Source organism: Molossus molossus, unplaced genomic scaffold, assembly GCF_014108415.1.
Source record: "Molossus molossus isolate mMolMol1 unplaced genomic scaffold, mMolMol1.p scaffold_m16_p_10, whole genome shotgun sequence".
Classification (NCBI taxonomy): Eukaryota; Metazoa; Chordata; class Mammalia; order Chiroptera; family Molossidae; genus Molossus; species Molossus molossus.
The window spans coordinates 58,471,620-58,493,146 of NW_023425345.1; the positions used below are offsets into that span (position 1 = coordinate 58,471,620).

Below are 21,527 nucleotides of genomic sequence, written 5' to 3' on the forward strand. Positions count from 1 at the left end.
ACAGGGACATACACACTACTGACCGGGATGGTCCTCCCTCAGGGATTCAGAGATAGCTCACATTTGTTTGGAGAAGCATTGATAAAGGACCTATCTATCATTTGAGGGGGGTGACCTGGTAATCCAATATGTAGATGAGCTACTTATCTGTTTCCTCAAGGAGAAACTAGGCCATAAACATGTAATATAGACCCTAAATATCTAAGAATAAGGCTTAGATACTACAACAAAAAGCAGAATATGTAGGCCTTATATTAACCCCTGAGAAGAGAATAGTCTCCTCAAATAGGATACAGATCACTTTAGGCCTTCCTGAGGCCACCAGAAACAGTTTTGGGCATTTTTAGGATTGACAGGATATTGCAGATTATGGATCCTAGGATTTGGGGAAGAGGCCAGACCCCTCTACAAAGCTCTAAAGGAAAGCACTCAGCAGGGACCAACTAGCTTATACTGGGAAAAGGAATAACAAAGGGTTGAGCTCTTACATAGGCACCAGAACTGTGCTTACCAAATTTAGAAAAGCCCTTCCACTTGCATGTTACTGAGAAGTTGGGAATAGCATTAAGTGTCCTGACTCAGGCCTTGGGATCCACCAAGAGGCCCGTAAAATATTTTTCAAAAGAATTAGGTACAGCCCTGGCCAGTTTGGCTCAGTGGTTGAGCGTTGGCCTGCGGACCAGAGAGTCCCGGATTCGGTTCTCACTAGGGGCACGTACCACAAAACAAAACAACAACAAAAAACAAACAAAAAAAATTAGGTACAGTAGCCCAAAGCTGGCCTCATTGCCTCAGGGTAGTAGCTGTGGCAGCCTTACTTTTAGAAGAAGCACTTAAGATATCATTAGGACAAAATATAACTCTGTACACGTCCCACCAAATTGGTCCATTGCTCAATACTAAAGAAACTCACTGGCTTACCAATTATCACATGTTGTAGTACCAAATTATTCTAATAGAAAACCCACAGGTGAGAATTGAAAACTGTTCCATCCTGAATCCAGCCACCTTAATGCCTGCCCCAAATATAGACTACACATAATTGTGGTGAGACCACAGACCAAGTTTATGCCAGCATACCAGACCTAAAGGATCAACCCACTCCAAAATGTGGATGAGGTTTGGTTCTCAGATCGAAGCAGTTTCATGAGAGAAAGGGTACATTATGCTAGATATGCAGTAGTATGCCAGCATTGTACTACAGAGGCTCAAGCTTTACCTATAGGAACCTCAGTACAATTAGCAGAATAGCCCTCACAAGGGCCCTATATATAGGAAAAGGCAAGAGACTAAATATACATGCTGACTGTAAATACGCATTTTTAATACTACATGTTCATGCAGCTATTTGGAAAGAAAGAGGCTATCTGAATACAAAACGTGGACCAATAAAGTATGGACCCTATATTTTACAACTTCTAGAAGCTGTAAAATTGCCCCAAGAAACAGCAGTGATTCATTGCAGTGCACACCAAAAGGGAATAAAACAAATTGGCCAGGGAAACAATTTTGCAGATTGTATAGCCAAGGATGCCACCACAAAATGGGAAAATATCATGAAAGCCCTTATTCCCACTGTAAGCTTAAAGAAATATTTGCCCTGCTATACCAAGGAGGAAATAGATTGGTCTACGCAACATGGATATAACAAGAATGAATGCGGATATTACCAAACAGATGGTCTTTTACAACCCCCACAGTGAATTCAATGGAAAGTATAAAAAATTTACATGACTCATGCCATTTTGGAAGGGACAAACTAGCCCAAGTATGTGGGAGATTTTTAATGGAAAAGGATTACAAAAGACCATCAAGGTCGCCCACAACTAGTAGAGATGGCACAATCATCCTCGAGATGACTGGCAACTTGATTTCACCCAAATGACTTCATGCCAGGGATACAAATATCGATTAGTCTTTATAGATACTTTATAGGGTGGATAGAAGTACTCCCTACTAGAACAGAATGGGCACAGGAGTTGACTAAAATGTTATTGAAAGAATTACTTCCTCGATCTAGATTTCCTCTAGTCCTTACAAAGTGATAATTACCCAACTTTTGCTTCAAATATAGCTCAAAGGGTCAGTAAGGCCGTAGGTATTAATTGGCACTTACATTCAGCATGGAGACTCCACTTCTCTGGAAAAGTTGAAAAGGTAAACCAAACACTCAAAAGAACAATAGCAAAATTATGTCAAGAAACCCATCAAACTTAGTTACAACTTCTTTCCTCTGCCCTATTATGTCCTAAACCAACACTCCTAATTAATACTGCTCACTTTATTAAGGCCTTACAGGCTGCAGTTAACTTACTAGCTAATACTGCCAACAGGAATACTGTTGGATATTCCTACAGGTCTTGGCCGGTCCAGGGAGGCATGGCCAGCCTCTCTAAAGCTCTGGGCCCAAACACAGGGATTCATGTATATTCAATTCCTTCTGGATACTAGTACTGCTAAAATACATTTCAACAACCAAATGCTCTCTCTCTCGTTGGACCCTCCCCATACCACTCTCACCTCACACCTCCAGCAAATATATCTTTTTTTCAGAGGCAAGACTGGAGGATTCTGCCAGGGAAGACCCCTAAGTTGCTCCCACATAACTTTAATGGGGAAGCATAGGAACAGACAACTGCTCCCTTACTCATAAAAATTCCCAGGGATACACCTTTATTGACACCAATTGGTGTGTTATGTTTTGGGAGGGCAAAAGCAACAATGCTTCCCACAATAACACCCCTTGTTTTAGCCCTTTATCTTTCAGCAGTACCTATTTCTGGAAATACACTTTTAGCAGAACCTATGGAAGCAAAACCCAATTCAATATATTTCATAGGTCAAGATGCCTCCATCCCTGGAAAGGATTATATTATATCTGTAAAGACTCCACTTATCAATGCTTACCCACCAACTGGATGGGACTTTGCACCTTCTGTTTTACCCACTATATCTGTTGTAGAAACTATGGCTCCTATATCCATCCCCTTGAGCACCATTTACAGGATCTCTAAGAGAGGGGGTTCCTTAATTCCCATTCTAATAGGAATCAGCACCTTAATTGAAGTAGCAGGGGCCGCTGCTGGGACCACTGGAGCAGTATCAACAAACATTTATATCAATGTCTTCTCTGAAATAGCTCAACATAACATCCAAAGTGCAGCCCCACTCTTCACCCTCTAGACTCAAATCAACTCTTTAGCAGCAGTCATCCTCAAAACAGATGGGGCTTAAATATACTGACTGCAGGACAAGGAGGTGTCTGTGCCATGCTTTGAGAAGAATGCTGTTTTTGGATCAACCAAACTGGCCAAATCCATGACCATATCCAACATTTTCTAGACAAAGCTGGGCACTCCAGGCCCAACCCGAACACGAGTAGAGCTCCTGGCCTAGCATTTGGTAATAGAGCTCTTAGGTACTTCCCTTTCTAGGCCCCCTGGCTTCCCTACTTCTACTTCTTTGTGGACCCTGTATAATTTTTTTTAATCCTTACCTGAGGATATGTTTATGTTTATCTTCAGACAGTGTGGGAGGGAAGGAGAGGGAGAGGGGGGAGAGAGAGAGAAAGGGAGAGAGAGAGAGAGAAGCATAGATGTGAAAGACACACATTGACTGGTTGCCACCCACATGACCCCAACTAGGGCTGGGGACAAACCGCAACCCACGAACATGCCCTTGGCTAGAATCCAACCCAGGACTCTTTGGTCCATAGGCAAACACTCTAACCGCTGAGCCAAACTGGCCAGGGCTGGACCCTGTGTTTTTAATCTCCATGTCCATTTTGTATCTTCCAGGCTAGAGACAATTTGCCTACAAATGATTGTTCAACAAGGATATTCGAACATAACCGCCACCCCACGGCCTCTGACAAATTCCATACAGAACCTTAACTCTTGCCTGCCTAGACAGGGAACAAGCGATGCCATCCCAGAACCAGCTCTATATCCTCAGTCAGCAGGAAGCAGATATGGAAGACTGACTGTTGATCTTCAACACCCCAAAAGCATTTGGATCGTATCACTTAAGAGGGGAATGTTAAAACAAGATTATCAACAGTCAAACCACAATCACAAGGGGGAGGTAATCCCAATACCAGGGGAGGGAAACCTTGAAGTTTGCATCATAAAGATGTATAACCCTTGCCCAGCCAGTGCTGCTCAGTGGATTGTGAGTCGTCCCATGGACTGAGAATTCCCAGTTCAATTCCTGGTCAGGCCACATGCCTAGGTTGTGGGCTCGATCCCCAGTGGGAAGCATGCAGGAGGCAGTCAATCGATGTTTCTCTTTCACATCAATGTTTCTATCTCTCCCATCCTCTCTTTCTAAAAAATCAATGAAAACATATTTTTAAAAAATAATTAAAGATATATAACCCTTAAAACCCTAATGTGTGGGCACTCAGACTAGCTGAGTTGCTCGCTTGTGCTCTATGCCAAGTGTATCCTTAATAAATTTGCTTGCTTTTCTTCAACACTGCTTTCTTTCACTCATCTAAATTCTTTCTTGAGCTGACAAGAGCCAAGGAGAGAAGAGCTGAGCCCTCTCTCTCTGACTTGGCTGATTCTCTGGTAACAAAAGGGGAAAAGCTCCATTAGATTTGGGAATGATTTTTGTGGATATGTCCTGAAAGCACAGGTGACAAGGTTAAAAATAGATAAATTAGACTTGATCAAATTAAAAATTTTTGTGCATCAAAGGATACTACCAACACAATGAAAAAGAAACCTTGCCCTTGTCTGTTTGGCTCAGCGGTTAGAGCATCAGCCTGCTGACCAAAGAGTTGCAGGTTTGATTCCAATCAAGGGCACATACCTTGGTTATGGTTTCCCAGGCCCTGGTTGGGGTCATGCGGGAGGCATCCAATCAATGTGTCTCTTTTACATCAATGTTTCTCTCTCTCTCCCTTCTTTCCTCCCACTCTATCTGAAAATCAATGGACAAAATATCCTTGGGTGAGAATTTTTTTTTTTGTTTTTTGTTTTTTTTATCCTCACCCGAGGACATTTTTTGATATTTTGTTCAGATAGAGTGAGAGGGAGAGAGAGAGAGAGAGAAACATCGACGTGAAAGCAACACATCGAGTGGTTGCCACCCACACGACCCAACCAGGGCTGGGGACAAACTGCAACCAAGGTACATGCCCTTAGCGGGAACAGAACCTGGGTCTCTCCAGACTGAAGACCAACGCTCTAACCGCTGAGCCAAACTGGCCAGGGCCTTGGGTGAGAATTTTAAAAAAAAGTGAAACCTACAGAATGAGAGAAAACATTTACAAATCATATATTTGGTAAGGGATTAATATCCAGAATACATAAATAATTTTTTCAACTCAACTAACAAAACAACAGCAACAAACCTGACCAAAAATTGAGCAAAAGACTTGAATGGACATTTCTCCAAAGAAGTTATGCTAATGTACAATAAGCACCTGAAAAGATGATCAACATAACTATAAAATAGGGAAATACAAATCAAAACCATATTGGCATACCACTTCATACTTGCTAAATGGATATATAAAAAAACAAACAAAAAACCCCAGAAACTAATAAGTGTTGGCAAGAATGTGGAGAAATGACAACCCTTGTGGACTGCTGGTGGGGATGTGAAATGGTGCAGCCGCTATGGGAAACAGAATGGCAGTTCTTCAGAAAATTAAACACAGAGCCCTGGCCAGTGTGGTTCAGTGGATTGAGCATCATCCCATGGACTGAGAGGTCCTGGTTCAATTCCCAGTCAGGTTGTGGGCTTGATCCTGAGTAGGGGTGTGGAGGAGGCAGCTGATCGATGTTTCTCCCTCACATTGATGTTTCCATCTCTCTCTAAAAAATATATAAAAACATATTTTAAAAAAATCAAACACAAAATTTCCATATGTTACAGCAATTCCAGTTCTGGGTATATATCCAATAGAGGTGAAAGCAAGGAATTGAACACATATTGGTACACACACCCATATTCACAGCATTAGTCACAACAGCCAATGGTGAAAGCAACCTAAGTGTCCATTGACCAATGAATGGATACACAAAATGTGGTATATATACAAAGTGAAATATTGTTCAGCTTTAAAAAGATGGAAATTCTCACACATGCTACAATATACATGAAACTTGAAAACATTGAGCTTAGTGAAATAAGCCAGTCACAAGAGAAATACTGTATGATTCCTATAAGAAATACTTTGAATAGTCAAATTCATAGAGGCAGAACGGTTGTAATTAGAAACTGGGGGAAGAAGGAAATGGGGAGTTAGTGTTTGATGATGGGTACAGAGTTTCAATTGAGGAAGATGAAAATGTTCTGGAGATGAATGCTGGTGATGGTTGCACAACAATGTAAATGTACAGTAAGCCCTTGATTTTTGGAACCTTGATTTAATGGACTTCAGATTTAACAGACAAAATTCACTGTTATTTTTGACAAATTTTAGTGAATAGGCCATATGTTGGAAAAAACACTGTAGCAATTTTGCCTACATATATAAATATTACATATCTACAACTATAGTTTACATATTTAAATCCAAGAGTTACTGCTTGCAAACAATGTTCAGCAAATGATTAGCATGTGATCACACTGGTATTTGGTTCTGTTGTCACATGGTGTGACTTTCTGCAGCAGTTTTTATGCCTGCTGGCTGATCTGATAGGTGCTAAGCCAAGCCCCAGCTGTGTGCATTTGTTTACTTGTGGTGACTGGTGAACGTACACATTTATCAGACTTATTAAGTATAAATTTAAAATTACAGTAATACATATAGAAAATTTTTCTGTGAAATTAACTTTTCATGCATACTTAATTTTAATTACTTAAACATGTCTATATAAGTAAAAACAGATAAACTAATTTGTCAGTTGTTTAATATATGCATTCAGAAAACTTACTTTATTATATAATGGACTTTTGGTTTTAATGGACACCCCATCACCTGAATTAGTCCGTTATATTGAGGTTTTACTGTACTTAATGCCACAGAACTATATAATAAAAGATGGTTAAAATGTTAAAGTTTATGTTATGCATATTTTACAACAATAAAAAAAACTAAAGTTTTTGAGTTTAATAACAAGGCAGAAGAAAAACACTAGATAACAACAAAGCATGGACACCAGCAGGAGAATTTAGAATTTGTGTTGTAAGATCTTTTTAATATTTGGAAGGAGGTTATAGGTGTTGATTAATTTTGGACTTTGTAAACTTATGTGTATATTAAAATGTTAAAAATGACCATAAAAAATTGAAAATAAAATGTATGATTTTCACCCTGGCACGTGTAGGTCAGTGGTTAGAGCATTGGCTGGAGCACTGAAGGGTCATGAGTTCGATTTCCTGTCAAGGGCACGTATCTGGGTTGCAGGTTCGACCTCCAGCATCAGTCAGGGTGCATGCAGGAGGCAACCAATCGAGGTTTCTCATCTGTCACATCAATGTTTCTCTCTCTCTCTCTCTCTCTCCCTCCCTCCCTTCCACTCTTTTTAAAAATAAGTGAAAAAATATACTCAGGTGAGGATTAATAAAAACAAACAAAAGTTATGATTTTCAAACCTCTCAAGGAAAAGTTCCAAGCAGATCATACTATTATAGTAAACTATTCTATTTACAGTTAATATTTACATCCTAGCAAAATCCATGGAAAAATACATACCAACTTTTAGAAAGGGAGAAGGGTAAAAGTTTAGGTTGGGGCTTTATACTGTATCCAATACAATATTCCTATTAAAATATTCATATATTAAGATATATATTGTGGGTACATAATTGTCTGCTTTATTACTCTCTATACTTTTCCTTTTGTTTGAAATATAATATTTAGAGGTTAGAAATACATAAGGTATAAAAATTATATTATAAACTATTGTGTTTATTAATTTATCAGAAGGATGGCTAATCTTCAAACTTGTAAAAAATAGAATTAATCATAAATGAGGTACATAGCTAAAACTCGAAAATATCTCCAAGTTCTATGATTAAATTTAAAACATAAAAATTGACTTGAAATTAATATCTTCAGCAACAGTACTAAATCCTAGTATATTTCTATAAGAAAATATTTAAGCAGAAAAGGAAACACTGACAATACAAAAGGTAAAGAAAATGAACAAGAAATAACTAAAATATGATCAAAATAGCATTTTTAAATTAACATTAAAATGAAGTACCATTTTAGAGCTTATGAGTTTAGCAGGTGATTGCAAACACTGGAGCCAGTGTGAATGTGGAGAAAACAGAACATTTGCACACTGCTGGTATCTGCTTAAGTTGGCACACCCCTTTACACTAGCGATTGATTTGTGCCATATAAATTAAAAATATATCCTTTATTTATGCCATTTTGGGAATTTGTCCTGAGGAACCAATCCAGAAGGAAGAAAAGACTCAAATCTAAGGAGAGAGTCCTTGAAATATCACTGATCATGTAAATTGGAAGCTCCTAATGGCCTGATAATCAAATAATTCCTTAAATACCTTTTGCAGTCTTTTTTCATGATAATCACGAACCACAAGGTAACAGGTGTGTTACATAGAAACGCGGAAGAGACAGGGAAAGGAGCCAGAAACATTAAGAGCCCCGAATCAGGTTTGGACTAGGGTGAGGTGCCCAGACGCTCCCTCGGGAGCAAAATTTTGGGTGGGTACCGAAAAACTCAATAATCAAGGCGAGTAGTATTTTTAAAAAGACACGATGAAACTAAAAACGATGAAAAAAAGAAATCACTATTTTCAATACAATCAAGATCTGACTTCATTTGCGCCATCCTGACAGCGCCTCCCTTGCCTCTCCCTAATTTAGGCCAAGGATCCTGTTGTTTGGATCGATACTGTCTTCATCAATATTTTTGCATTGATTTTTAAATTAAAAAAAAAATATATAATGCATTCAACTATCATTTTCTCGAATTGAAGCCTCCTTAAAATGTACGCCCCAGGTGAGCGTCTCCACTCAGGCCCTGTGCAAAATCTTAACGCATGTGTTTAAAAGGAAGTGGACACGCTGGACGTGTGCATGTTTTTAAACCCACACGGCAAGTGCGGTTCCCCGCGATCCTTAGGCCAGAGCAGCGGCCCAGGCTGAGGCCGGGGCGCGTCGGGACAAGGTGTCAGAGGTTCCGGCCATCGCCTCGGGGCCTCACCATGAAGCGCAAGTTGGCCCCTTGGGGCCGGACGTTGCCTCGGAGTTCATTGTGGAGGTTCACATACTCATTGATAAAGCTTACGTCCTCTTCATGTGGCAACAAATCCGCGCTCAAGCCAGAAGTCAGCAACAGTAGCCAGAGCTCACCAAGCCACACCTTCCAACCAGCCCCTGGCGTCAGCCGGAGCGATCGGCCGTACCAGTCCAGGGCGAAGGGCCTGGCACCCTCCATGGTCCACCGGCCGCGGACCGGCCAGTGCGCACGCGCCGCCCCTCCCCCTGCCCTGCCAATCTACGCAGCCAAGCTAGGCCCCGCCCCTCCCGGAGCAGAAGGGGAAGTCGGGCCTGGATGTCGGATGGGGCAAGTTCGTTTGCCCTAGTTGTTGGCTGGCAGAAGTCATGGGAGCCTTGAGTCAAATGAGTGCAGGCTGTTCACTACGCTAATTAACTCTCTGGAGTTGATTTCTGATACCAAATGATGTCATCGTTTATCACTAAGCCCTCTGTACAGTAAATTCCAGATGCTGAATAATGAAAATGTCTGAGGAACCTTCTAATTATGCAAGGGCAAATGATCAATCTTCTGTGATATTGATGAAAATTTATTTTTTCCCCCATCTTTACCTATTGAGTTGTGAACTTAATGCAGGACGCGTCTGTATTTTCATTATGGATTGAAAAATACTCTCTTTGAGGTGGACTTGGTTGAGATTTTCTCTCAGTGTTTTAATGGTCCTTTGCAAGAGATCACAAAATAAATGAAAGACTGGAAAACTCAACATGTAGGGGTTAAACTAAGGATCACAAAATTCTGATAAGCTTGACATATTTTCTCTCACCAGCACCTTATAGACAGCCTGGAATATTAATATTAATCTTCTCTGACAAATTGTTCAGTTCACAGTAGGTAAGAACTTATTTTGTTTTTATTTCTTCTTTCAGACAAAAATGTCTAGTGTCTTAGCAGATTTTGGCCTGTGCTTTTTACCTCCAAACATTTTGCTGTAGAAAACTTGTTTCAAAGAATATAAGTTCTAGGCACAAAATAAAAGTACACTCTTGTTTGGGGGTTCCATTTGCAAATAACATATTGTGCCTGACAGAATTAAGGAGATATTCAAAGTCAGTGACACTGGGACAGAATTTTGCCACAAGCAAAGCATTGTAACTGGTTGACCAAAATATTTAAAAAGAAATGCGCTTTTATTTATTTAAAACATTTTTTTAATTTATTTTTTTCCATCACTGTCTATCCCGTCTATGCTCTCTTCTACTTTTCCACCTCCCTCAACCCCACCCCACCACCAGAACTGTCTACCTGCTCTCTATCTATGAGTCTGTCTCTATTTTGCTTGGTAGTTCAGTTTGTTCATTAAATTCCACATACAAGTGAAACTATATGATATTTGTCTTTCTCTGACTGACATATTTCACTTAGCACGATGTTCTCCAGGTTCATCCTTGCTGTTGCAAAGGGTACATTTTTCTTCCCTTTTTACGGCAGAGTAGTATTCCATTGTGTAAATGTACCACAGATTTTTTATCCACTCATCTACTGATGGATAGCCAAGATTTGGAAGAAATGTGCTTTTAAAAATTATGGTCTACACAATTAAAAGCAATAGACCTCACCAGATGGTTTCATTCATACCTTTAGTTGTTTAGTAAATATTTATTACTAGGTAAAGTGTTAAGGGGTTGACAAAGACTGGTGGACAAGACACAGACTCTGCTTCCAAATGGCTTACATTTAGAAAACTAACAAATTGGTAACTCTCATACCATGTGAAAAATGCCTTTCTGGAGAACGTGACGTCAAGAAAGTAAAGAATATAGGAAGGTGAAAGAGTATGTTCTAAACAGAGGGAAAAGCATGTAATACATATGCCAGGAGAGCAGAAAAGGCTAAGAGTATTTTACTCTGACCACAGCCTATTTTAGGGCTGAAGATGGAATTCCTTTATTATGTTGGTACTGTCGTCTATAGTCAAATATGAGATAAACAGAATAATGCAATCTTAAATTACAAATAAATTTAGATACTTTTACTAGTCCTGTGTATTAGATATATTCTCTGACACATCATTGATAGGTGGTCATTATATCCTCTGCTTAAATAATTACACTACCAACGGAGTCCCCATCTCTCAGGCAGCCCATTCCATTGCTAGACACTTCACTCCACAAGTATTTCTTTAGGACTTCCTCTGTGTCAGAGCTACAAATGTTGAACAAGCTAGATATATCTATCCACATGAAGCTTTTAGTTAAAGGTGTTAAAGACAATCATCAATTATAGTACAGAATAGTAAATGGCAAAAATAGTATATTTCAAAAATCCTTACTATGTGTCAGGTGCTATTTTACTTATTTTTCATTGTGGTAAAATAAACACAGCAAAATTTACCCTATCAACCATATTTAGTGTAACATTCAGTGGCAGTTATATTCACAGTTTTGTGTAACCATCACCACTATCCTGTGCCGTTTTTTTTTTTTTTTTTTTTTTTAAAGATTTTAAATTGATTTTTAGAGAGAGGGAGAGAGAGAGAAACATTGATGTGACTGAAACATCTATCAGCTGCCTCTTGCACATCCCATACCAGGGATCAAGCCCCAAACCCTGGCATGTGCCCTGACCAGGAATTGAAGTTACAACCTGTTGGTGCAAGGAATGAAGCCCAACTGAGCCACACTTACCAGGGCTATCCTGTGCTGTTTTAAATGCTTGTCAACTCATTTAAAAAATAAAAAATCTTCCCAGCTGGTGTGGCTCAGTGCTTGAGCATCGACCCATAGGCTAGGAGGTGGCCGGTTCAATTACAGGTCAGGCAGGGGACATGCCCAGGCTGTGGGCCAAATCCCCAGTAGAGGGCATTCAGGAGGAAGCCAATTGATGTTCTCTCTCATTGATGTTTCTCTCTCTCTAAAATCAATAAGGAAAAAAATATTTTAAAAAAACCTCAGAAACAGATATTACTATGTCCATTTTACAAGGAAAAACAGAAAAAGTGGGATGATGAACTTTACTTCATTAAACTATAACTAGAGGATAACTGAGAAAGATATTTGGTAGATAAATGTCAAAGGATTAAAATCACTGATGGTTCATTAATGCACATTTGAGAATAATTACAAATTCTTAAGAAAATGAACAGCACCATTGGAAAAATGAATGAAGGAGGTGAACAGTGACAAAAAAAAAAAAATGTGGTGGAAGTGGTCTCAGGAACTAGCCAACAGTTTGCCTCTATCCCAAAGTCAAAACTGTAAAATCAAATATAAATCTGGGAATAGATATATGAAATTTTGACTCCTAAATTTATGTTACTCATATTCTTGAGGTCAATATTTATTTAGTATGGTAATATGTATTCAACAAGTCCTGGAAATCCTCTTGAAAAGCACAGCATTTTCTTAGACTATAACTCTCAAAAAAATGTATTTGTAAATCTGAGTGCAGTTTTTGAAAATATGTTTAACTCTACTAATAGTTAAAAAATAGAAATTAATAGCATTCACCTCACAGAATTATTGAGAGGATTATATAAATCATTATATGTGAAGCACTTAGTGCTTGGCGCATTGAAAATATTACTTCGTGTTAGGTATTATTAAATTAATACTATTAATAAGTAATGCCTCATTTTCATTTATATTGAAAAAAAGTAAAATAAAATTTTAACATTTAATGTTTTGCCAGACATATTATTATGCATTCTTAATACATACTTATTTAAGTATGATAATCAGTGTGATCTCACTAGCTATAAGGCTCAAATTCTACGTGTGCAATTCCAGTTTGGTTCCTGGTATTTTTGACTAAGGGGCACATAGCTTTTCTGAGGGAAATGGGAGTTTCACTGGGTCTGATAATTATGTGATTTGTATGTTTCCTTTGTTGCAGTGTGTGAATCCAAGTAGATATAATTGCAGATTATATTACTTAGTATTCACTAAACCAAACATCACAAAATAATCATATGTCTTACAAAAATCGCTGAAAAGATATTGCAGATTATAATTGGAAAGATACAAGTATAAGCAAACTATCAATCATTTGATTATCGTTTTCCTGGCATAAACATCTCTTTCACAGTTATTTTAAAATTCATTTTATGTCATCTTTTTTAGGTTTAATTTTTGTGTACTTTAAAATATATATTGCTCTATTATGAAAATACACACAATATCTGTAATTAATGCTACATATAAGCTTTTGGTTTAAGTTTAGGATTATCAACTTCCTGGTTTGTTAGGGAATGCCTTGGGCTTATTGTGTTTTCCTATATTCCGGGAAAACCCCCTAGTCTCAGGCAAATCAGGAAATTGAAGACATAATTAAGAAATTTCCTGCAAACAAAAGCCCAGGCCTGGACAGCTTCATGGGGGAGTTTTACCGAACATTCAAAGAAGGGCTAACACCCATCTTCTCAAACTATTAAAAAAATCCAAGAAGACAAAAGACTTCAAACTCATTTTATGAGGCCAGCATGATCCTAGTTGCAAAACCAGATAAAGACACTACCAAGAAAGAAAACTACAGTCCAATACCTCTGATGAACACAGATGCAAAAATCCTTAACAAAATATTAGCAAATTGGATCCAGCAATACATCAAGAAAATTATTCATCATGACCAAGTGGGATTCATCCAAGGGATGCAAGGCTGGTACAATATTCGCAAATCAATAAATGTGATACACCTCATAAACAAAATGAAAGATAAAAACCATATAATCTTATCAATAGATGCTGTAAAAGCATTTGACAAAATTCAGCACCCATTTCTGATAAAAAAAACACTCAGCAATGTGGGAATAGAGGGATCATATCTTGACATAATAAAGTCTATATATAAAAAACCTACAGCCAACATCATACTCAATGGCCATAAACTAAAAGCATTTCCTTTAAGATCAGGAACAAGAAAGGGATGCCCACTTTTACCACACTTATTTAACATAATACTGAAAGTCTTTGCCACAGCAATTAGACATGAAGAAAAAATAAAAGGGATCCAAACTGGAAAGGAGAAAGTGAAACTGTCGTTATTTGCCAATGACATGATATTGTACATAGAAAACCTTAAAGACTTCATCAAAAATCTACTAGACTTAAATGAATTTGGTAAAGTAGCAGAATACAAAATTAACATCAAGAAATTGACATCATTCTTATACACTAACGATGAACTCACAGAAAAAGAAACTAAAAAAACAATCCCATTTACCATCATGGCAAAAATATTAAGATACCTAGGAATAAACCTAACCAAAGAAGTAAAGGACCTCTTCACAGAAAACTACAGGTCATTGAAAAAAAAAAAAAAAATAGAGCAAGATATTAAAAAGTGGAAGCATGTACCTTATTCGTGGATTGTAAGAATTAACATCATTAAAATATCCATACTACCCAAAGCAATCTATAGATTCAATGCAATCCACATCAAAATACCAATGACATATTTCACAGAACTAGAACAAATACTCCAAAAGTTTATTTGGAACCAAAAAAGATCCCAAATAGCCACAGCAATCTTGAAAAAGAAGAACAAAATAGGAGGGATCACAATACTGGATTTCAGGTTACACTACAAAGCCACTGTAATAAAAAACAGACAGATAGATCAATGGAACAAAATAGAGCACCCAGAAATTGACACATGACAATATGCTCAATTAATATTTGACAAAGGTGGTAAGAGCATACAGTAGAGTCAAGACAGCCTCTTCAATAAATGGTGTTGGGAAAATTGGACGGTTACATGTAAAGAAATGAAGCTAGACCACCAACTTACACCATAAACAATAATAAACTCAAAATGGATAAAAGACTTAAATGTGACTCGTAAATCCATAAAAATCCTATAAGAAAATGTAGGCAACAAAATTTCAGACATCACACGCAGCAGGATTTTCACTGATACAACACTTAAGGCAAGAGAAACAAAGGAAAAAATTAATACATGGGATTTCATCAAACTAAAAAGCTTTTGTACAGCAAAAGAAACAACCATCAAAATGGAAAGGGAACTCCCTATATGGGAGAGAATAATTGCCAATGATACATGTGCTAAGGGGTTAATTTCCAAAATATATAGAGTGCTCATACAACTGAACAAAAGGAGGACAAAGAACCCAATTAAAAAATGGGCAGAGTATCTAAAGAGACACCTCTCCAAACAGGATATATAAATGGCCAAGAGACAGGAAAAAATGCTCAACATCACTAACCATCAGAGAGATGCAAATTAAAACAACAATGAAGTATCACCTCACACCTGTCAGAATCGCTGCCATCACCAAATCATCAAACAAGTGCCGGTGTAGTTTTCTGGTGAGGATGTGGAGAAAAGGGGACTCTAGTATACTGCTGGTGGAAATGCAGACTGGTGCAGCCGCTATGGGAAACACTATGGTGTTTCCTCAAAAAGTTAAAAATTGAACTGCCATTTGACCCAGTGAACCCACTTCTAGGAATATACCCTAAGAAGCCTGAAACACCAATCAGAAAGAAGATATGTAATCCTATGTTCATAGCAGCACTATTTACAATCTCTAAGATTTGGAAACAGCCCAAATGTCCATCAATAGATGAGTGGATAAAAAGCTGTGTACATATACACAATGGAACACTATGTAGCTGTAACATGGAGGGACCTAGAGAGTATTATCCTAAGCGAAACAAGCCAATCAGAGAAAGACAAGTATCACATGATGTCACTTATTTGTAAATTATAATGTACAAAAGAAACTAATGAACAAAATAGTCCCTGAGACAAAGAAGTATGGTACAGACTGACAAACCTTAAAAGAGGGGATGAGGGTGGGGAGGGAAGAGATAAACCACAGAACTTATATGCATATATGGATAACCATGGACATAGACAACAATGTTGGGGATGGGGTGGTGGGGGAGGGGTCAAGAGGAGGGTGTCAATGGGGGAAAAAGGAGAAACATTTGTAACAAAAATAAATTAATAGTAAAAAATAAAGAGTAGTAAAACTATATTAAATTTAGATAACAGATAAGAGTGTAGAAGTTTTAATAAACTGATGAGATTTACATTTAGTCATAAACTGTTAGTTTATTGTCATGTCTCTTGTACATAGATGAAAATTAAAACAGTCTCAGAAGAACACAAACCAGGCACAAGAGATTACAGGCTGTCTGCTGTGCAGCTTTCCCATGTGGATTCCAATTTGGATATTCTGTCAATAAAATACAGTAGTTAAGAGCTCAACTTAGTTTCTAGGGGACAAAATAATCAAATCAATACTCAAATATTTTTATACATACCTATGAGTGTATCACGTTCTTTATTTCCTAAAATAGAAAATAAAGAAATATAAAATTAAAAACATTCACTTGCTTTTCTAGCTTTATAATAAGATAATGCACTTAGGAAACAAAATTTAGCCTTTAACTTATAAAAATGAAAGCTTCCTCCCCAAATCCCATTCTATGTAAAAATCTCTATGATGCTCCCTGCCAACCATGTCATGTCCACATATATTTAAAGAATGCTTTTCATATTGAAGACCCCAAAGCCAAATGTAGACAAAACGATATAACGTTAATTTTTAAAAATATGTTTTTATTGATTTTTTTAGAGAGAGAGAGAGACATAGAAACATCAATGTGAGAGAGAAACATTGATCTACTGCATTCTTCACCCCCCTACTGGGGATCGAGCCTGCAACCAGGCATGTGCCCTGACCCGGAATCGAACCGGGAGCTCGCAGTCCATAGGACTATACTCAATCCACTGAGCCACACTGGCCGGGCAAAATGATATAACTTTATATGTGGTACTCTGCCATGCCCATTTAAAATCTCTGGAAAAGGTAGTCCTTAATACTGAGTTTTGGGTACCCAGAGCCTTTCATTAAATATCTCACTCATTTAATGTGGCCTTTGCTCCAAATTTTCCTCTACATCTTTCCCCCATCAAATGTTTCTCCCCTGTTTACTATTCTATCAGTAATCTGCAGTTTGTTAGGAATTCTTTTATTTGATTTTTTCATTTATTTATTCATTTTTTTTGAGTGCTTGTTGTGTATTGAGCATGATTCCAGTCTTTGGATATAATTAATGGTCATCAAAACAAAAATAAAGTTCTCCTTACAGAAAAATAAGGGAAGAAAATCTATCATCAATTTACAAATGGCCTAAATAGATAAAGATGAGTAAAAATGATCATTTCAGAGAGTGATTAGTGCTATAAAAAATAAGCTGGGTCAAAAGATAGAAAATAATGAGGAACTTAACTAAAACAATAGCTAAAATTTATTGAGAACTTACTTTGTTTTGGACTCAAATCACTTTGTATGATACTTACATGCTTTTAATCACCTCCTCAGTTAAGCCATCTTACTGCAAGGCCTATACATTTACCCATTAAGCTACATGTGCTGTCTCTCAAAAAGGAAGTCAACAAAACCAAAAGCTGGTTTTTGTTTACTGATTAACAACAACGAAACAAAATGTATAGGACTTATGTAATTAGAATGTGACAGGTAGAGCAGAGATAAAATATAAGATTTCATTAAAACTTGTATAAACCATAAATTTGCTAATTTTGTTCTCAAACATGATATCACATAATATTTAAAGAAATTAAACCAGTAAATTTGAAATGTACAAAAACACACAACCCAGAACAAAATTGTTTTACAGAAAACTCCTAAACATTAAAAAAGTAATCAGAATCTTATACAAACTGCAACCAAAATATTAAAAGACTTAATACTTCCAACTTTCAACATGTTTTATGAAGCTACTTCAACCTTGAAGTAAAAAATCATATGAGAAATGAAAATTTTCAGGTCAGTAATTCTAAATTAAAATTGAAAAACTGTAAATAAAATGTTAACAAGAATCTAGCAACCTCTGAAAGAAACTTTATGACCAATTTGAATTTATTATGGGAATCAAAGTAGATTTTAAAATTGGATTTCCAGGAAATAACTTAACTACCAGTACCTATAAGGATGTATAAATCTCACTGGTTAAGTTGTATACATTAGATATATGTACCACATTTTGAATGTCAATCATACTTCAGTAAAGTGGTTTAAAAAATAAAAACAAAGGGAACAATAAATAAACAAAACGAAAGATGAACAGGATGTGATAAAAGATTTAAAACATTAAAAACTACCATGTACCAATCTCTTTATAATTTCAAAATATCTGTGAAATGGACCATTTTTAAAGTATATTACTCAAAGAAAAGTTGAATGCATAAGTACATTTAAAAAATTAAACTTACAAATTAATACTTACAAAACAGTTTCCAAAAAGAAAAAAGGAAAGAAATCCTTTGATGAAGTTTACAACATTAAGACATTAAAGGAAAAAAATGGGGATCATTTTAAGGGCTACAGAAAAAATATGGTCAAATTAAATGTTCATTCAAGATAAAAGCTCATAGCAAAATAAGGAAAGAGAAAACCACAATAACCTGGCAGGACTAATTAAATAACCCAATGCTCAATCACTGAGCCACACCAGCTAGGCTAGTCAACATACCACATCAAGAAATAACCCAAAGCAAATATGGGTCATGGTGAAACATTGCCCTTAAGTCAGGAACAAGAGAATGGTGTCCACTGTTACTACTTATGTCTAACATTTCACTGGATGATTCACTATTAATATTAGTAAAATAAATAACTGACATAAAGGTTAAGTGACAGAAAAAAACTTGTATTTTTTATAGAGAACATTAAGAAAATCCAAGAGTATTAACACATTATTAGTAAAAGAATTACATAAGATTCCTGGGTAGTAGGTTAATATTAAAATATTCTGTATTTCTTTATATCAGCAAAAAGTAAATTAGGAAATATAGTTTTAAAATATCATTTTAAAACAAAAGATACATGTTAGTAAGGAATCTAATTTAATGTGCAAGGCCTTTATTGAGAAAAATTTAAAACTTAAAGATGTTTCAAGACCAAAGTAAACCATCTTTATTAATATAAAGTCAATGCTGTAAAGATGTTAATTCTTCTTAAATTTACCTATAAATTTAATGTAATGCCAACCAAAATTTTAAGGTCTTCATAAGCTTATCATTAACATTAATTTGCAAGAGCAAAGGGCCAAGAATAGTCAAATAATTTCTGAATAATTGGAAAAGGAACAAGTTGGAGAACAGCTCCTAATAGGTCTCAAAGTTTCTTGTAGCCTTTGCAGCTTGTGTGGGCTATCTTGGAGACCAATACCTGCTTAAATGTCAGGAATGGAGTCCTTTGTGACACACAAAAGCTGTCATCAAGCACAACTAGAAAATGCAAATAAAATACAACAAAACAATGTTTAAGAGCATCAGAGATTTAAAGCAACGAAGACCAAAGAGTGAAGATTTTAGAGCAGGAGTTCCACAGAGAGGTGGGCGGATGATATGAATGATGTTTTTTTCTCTGGAGCCATTGTTTGATCTGGGTCCAGGTCTAGGGCTGAATATGTCGGCTTTCCTCTGGCAGGGGTTGATTTTTGGGAAAAAGAGAAATCAGGAGAACTTTTGTTAGTCTTCCAAGGCTAGAGACATAACATTAGGGAACTGAGTATAGGTCAAGATTCAGAGGAGCAGTAGAGGTGGAGGAAATGAGCCCAATGGATATCCATTTTAATTTTAATTTTGAAGCTATTTTAATTTTGAAGCTGTGAAGGGCAGGAGGCTAAATCCCTAGGCTGAAAGCCTCTGGAAATGAAAGCAGATGATTTTGTAATCCCAGTGTACTAAAGCAACAAGAGATTGAAGTTTAGAACCCACCAGGGAAAGGCAACAGTGAACACCTCAGTTTCTCAGTTGCCCTGGCCAGTTTGGCTCAGTGGTTGAGTGATGGCCTGCAGACCAGAGAGTCCTGGGTTCGGTTCCCACTAGGGGCATGTACCACCAAGAAAAAAAAAAAAAAAAAGAAAGCCCTATAAATCTATACCCTTGAAATAGGGGTAAACAGAAGTAGACCAAACTTTACCTAAGTTCAAGCCCAGCTTTGACCGAATTGTGTTTGGATTAAGCTGAACAACCCCAAGTCCATCTGTTCAGCAAAGGTAAAGGTAGAATGTTCTACAGTTTTGTTTTACAGATGTTAGATGTTTAATAAAACCTTATTAGTAATACCAAGTGTTTCTGCAACGTACTATTGTGAAACAGACTTCCAAACTTAATGGTTTAAAACAATGACAATTCGTTATTATTTCTCACAGTTATTGGTTGGCTGGCTCTACTAGGCAATTTCTCTGCTATATGTAGTGTCATCAGCATTCAATGACATGGCTGCATTTCACTGCAGTTCAGTAGAGGTTGAAAGAGAAGGATGACCTTTCCTCTTCCAGGGCCTTTCTCCATGTGACCTATCCAGAAGGAAAGCATGGATTTCTTGGTATGCTGGGAGCTTCCAAAAGAGGAAAAGCCAAAGCTGCCAGGTTTCTTAAAGGCCAGGCCCAGAACCAGCAGAATATCAAGTCCCTTATTCAAGGTGAGGAGAAATAAACTTCACTCCTCGATGGGAGTAGAGACATGCATGTAAAGAGGGGGAGGAATTGTTGGTGGCCATCTTTAACTTTTCTTCATTGATTTTAGAGAGAGAGGAAGGGAGAGGAAGAGAGAGAGAGACATTGATGAGAGAGAACATCAATTGGCTGCCTCTTGCATGCCCCTAACTGGGGATTGGGCCCACAACCCAGGCATATGCCCTGATTGGGAATTGAACTGATGACCTCCTGGTGCATGGGTCAATGCTCAATCACTGAGCCATACCAGCTGGGCTGGTGGCCATCTTTAAAGTCAACATACCACACCAAGAAACAGCAAGTTACTGAAATTAAGAGAAAAACAAACAATCTTTAGTGTAGAAACAGACCCACAGGTGATTTGGATGATGGAGCTTTTAGAAAGAGCTGGAACCTAGGGAGGGCAAAAAAATCATGGTAAGAGAGAGGCAAAAGCTTGGGCTTGGCAGCCACATGGTATAGGGTCAGATTTTTCTTCCATTGCAGTAAGAAACAATTGAGGAATTTTAAGAAAAGAAGGTATTTGATATGATTTTCTTAGTGTAAAACAGTTCAGAGTAGGGTATGAAGAGAAGTGGTGGACTGTACTAGTTCAGGAGAGATGTGTCAGTGGCTTGGATACTGGGCAGGAAGGAGAAGTGAAAAAGAATAAAAAAGAATATTTCATTGTTATCTTTTTCTGTCTTTGGTTAAACACATTAGTTTCCAACTGGGACATAATGCAGTTAGTTTATTTTTTATGTTGCTTTGAATGAAATCTGAAATTAGAGGGACCATACTCTAGTTCATTCTTTAATTGAAGTATAACATGAATATACAAACATACATTTCTTATGGAATGTTTGTTTAATGATTACAA

The 21,527-nt window shown here is 37.2% G+C and overlaps 2 protein-coding genes across 2 annotated transcripts in view; both read right to left on the reverse strand.

The window, feature by feature from the left end:
- GLIPR1L2 (GLIPR1 like 2) overlaps positions 1-9,371 on the reverse strand; it is a gene marked incomplete at its 3' end in the record, with an annotated part of 48,511 nt that extends 39,140 nt beyond the window's left edge. Inside the window, exon 1 of the mRNA XM_036252568.1 lies at positions 9,138-9,371. Coding sequence (XP_036108461.1) covers positions 9,138-9,371 — 234 coding nt within the window. The remainder of the gene's footprint in view (positions 1-9,137) is intronic.
- A 6,890-nt stretch (positions 9,372-16,261) lies between these two features.
- Positions 16,262-21,527, reverse strand: part of GLIPR1L1 (GLIPR1 like 1) — a 41,282-nt gene continuing 36,016 nt past the window's right edge. The window contains exons 5-6 of the mRNA XM_036253217.1: positions 16,442-16,468; positions 16,262-16,353 (exon numbers count right to left, since the gene is read on the reverse strand). Coding sequence (XP_036109110.1) covers positions 16,262-16,353; positions 16,442-16,468 — 119 coding nt within the window. The remainder of the gene's footprint in view (positions 16,354-16,441; positions 16,469-21,527) is intronic.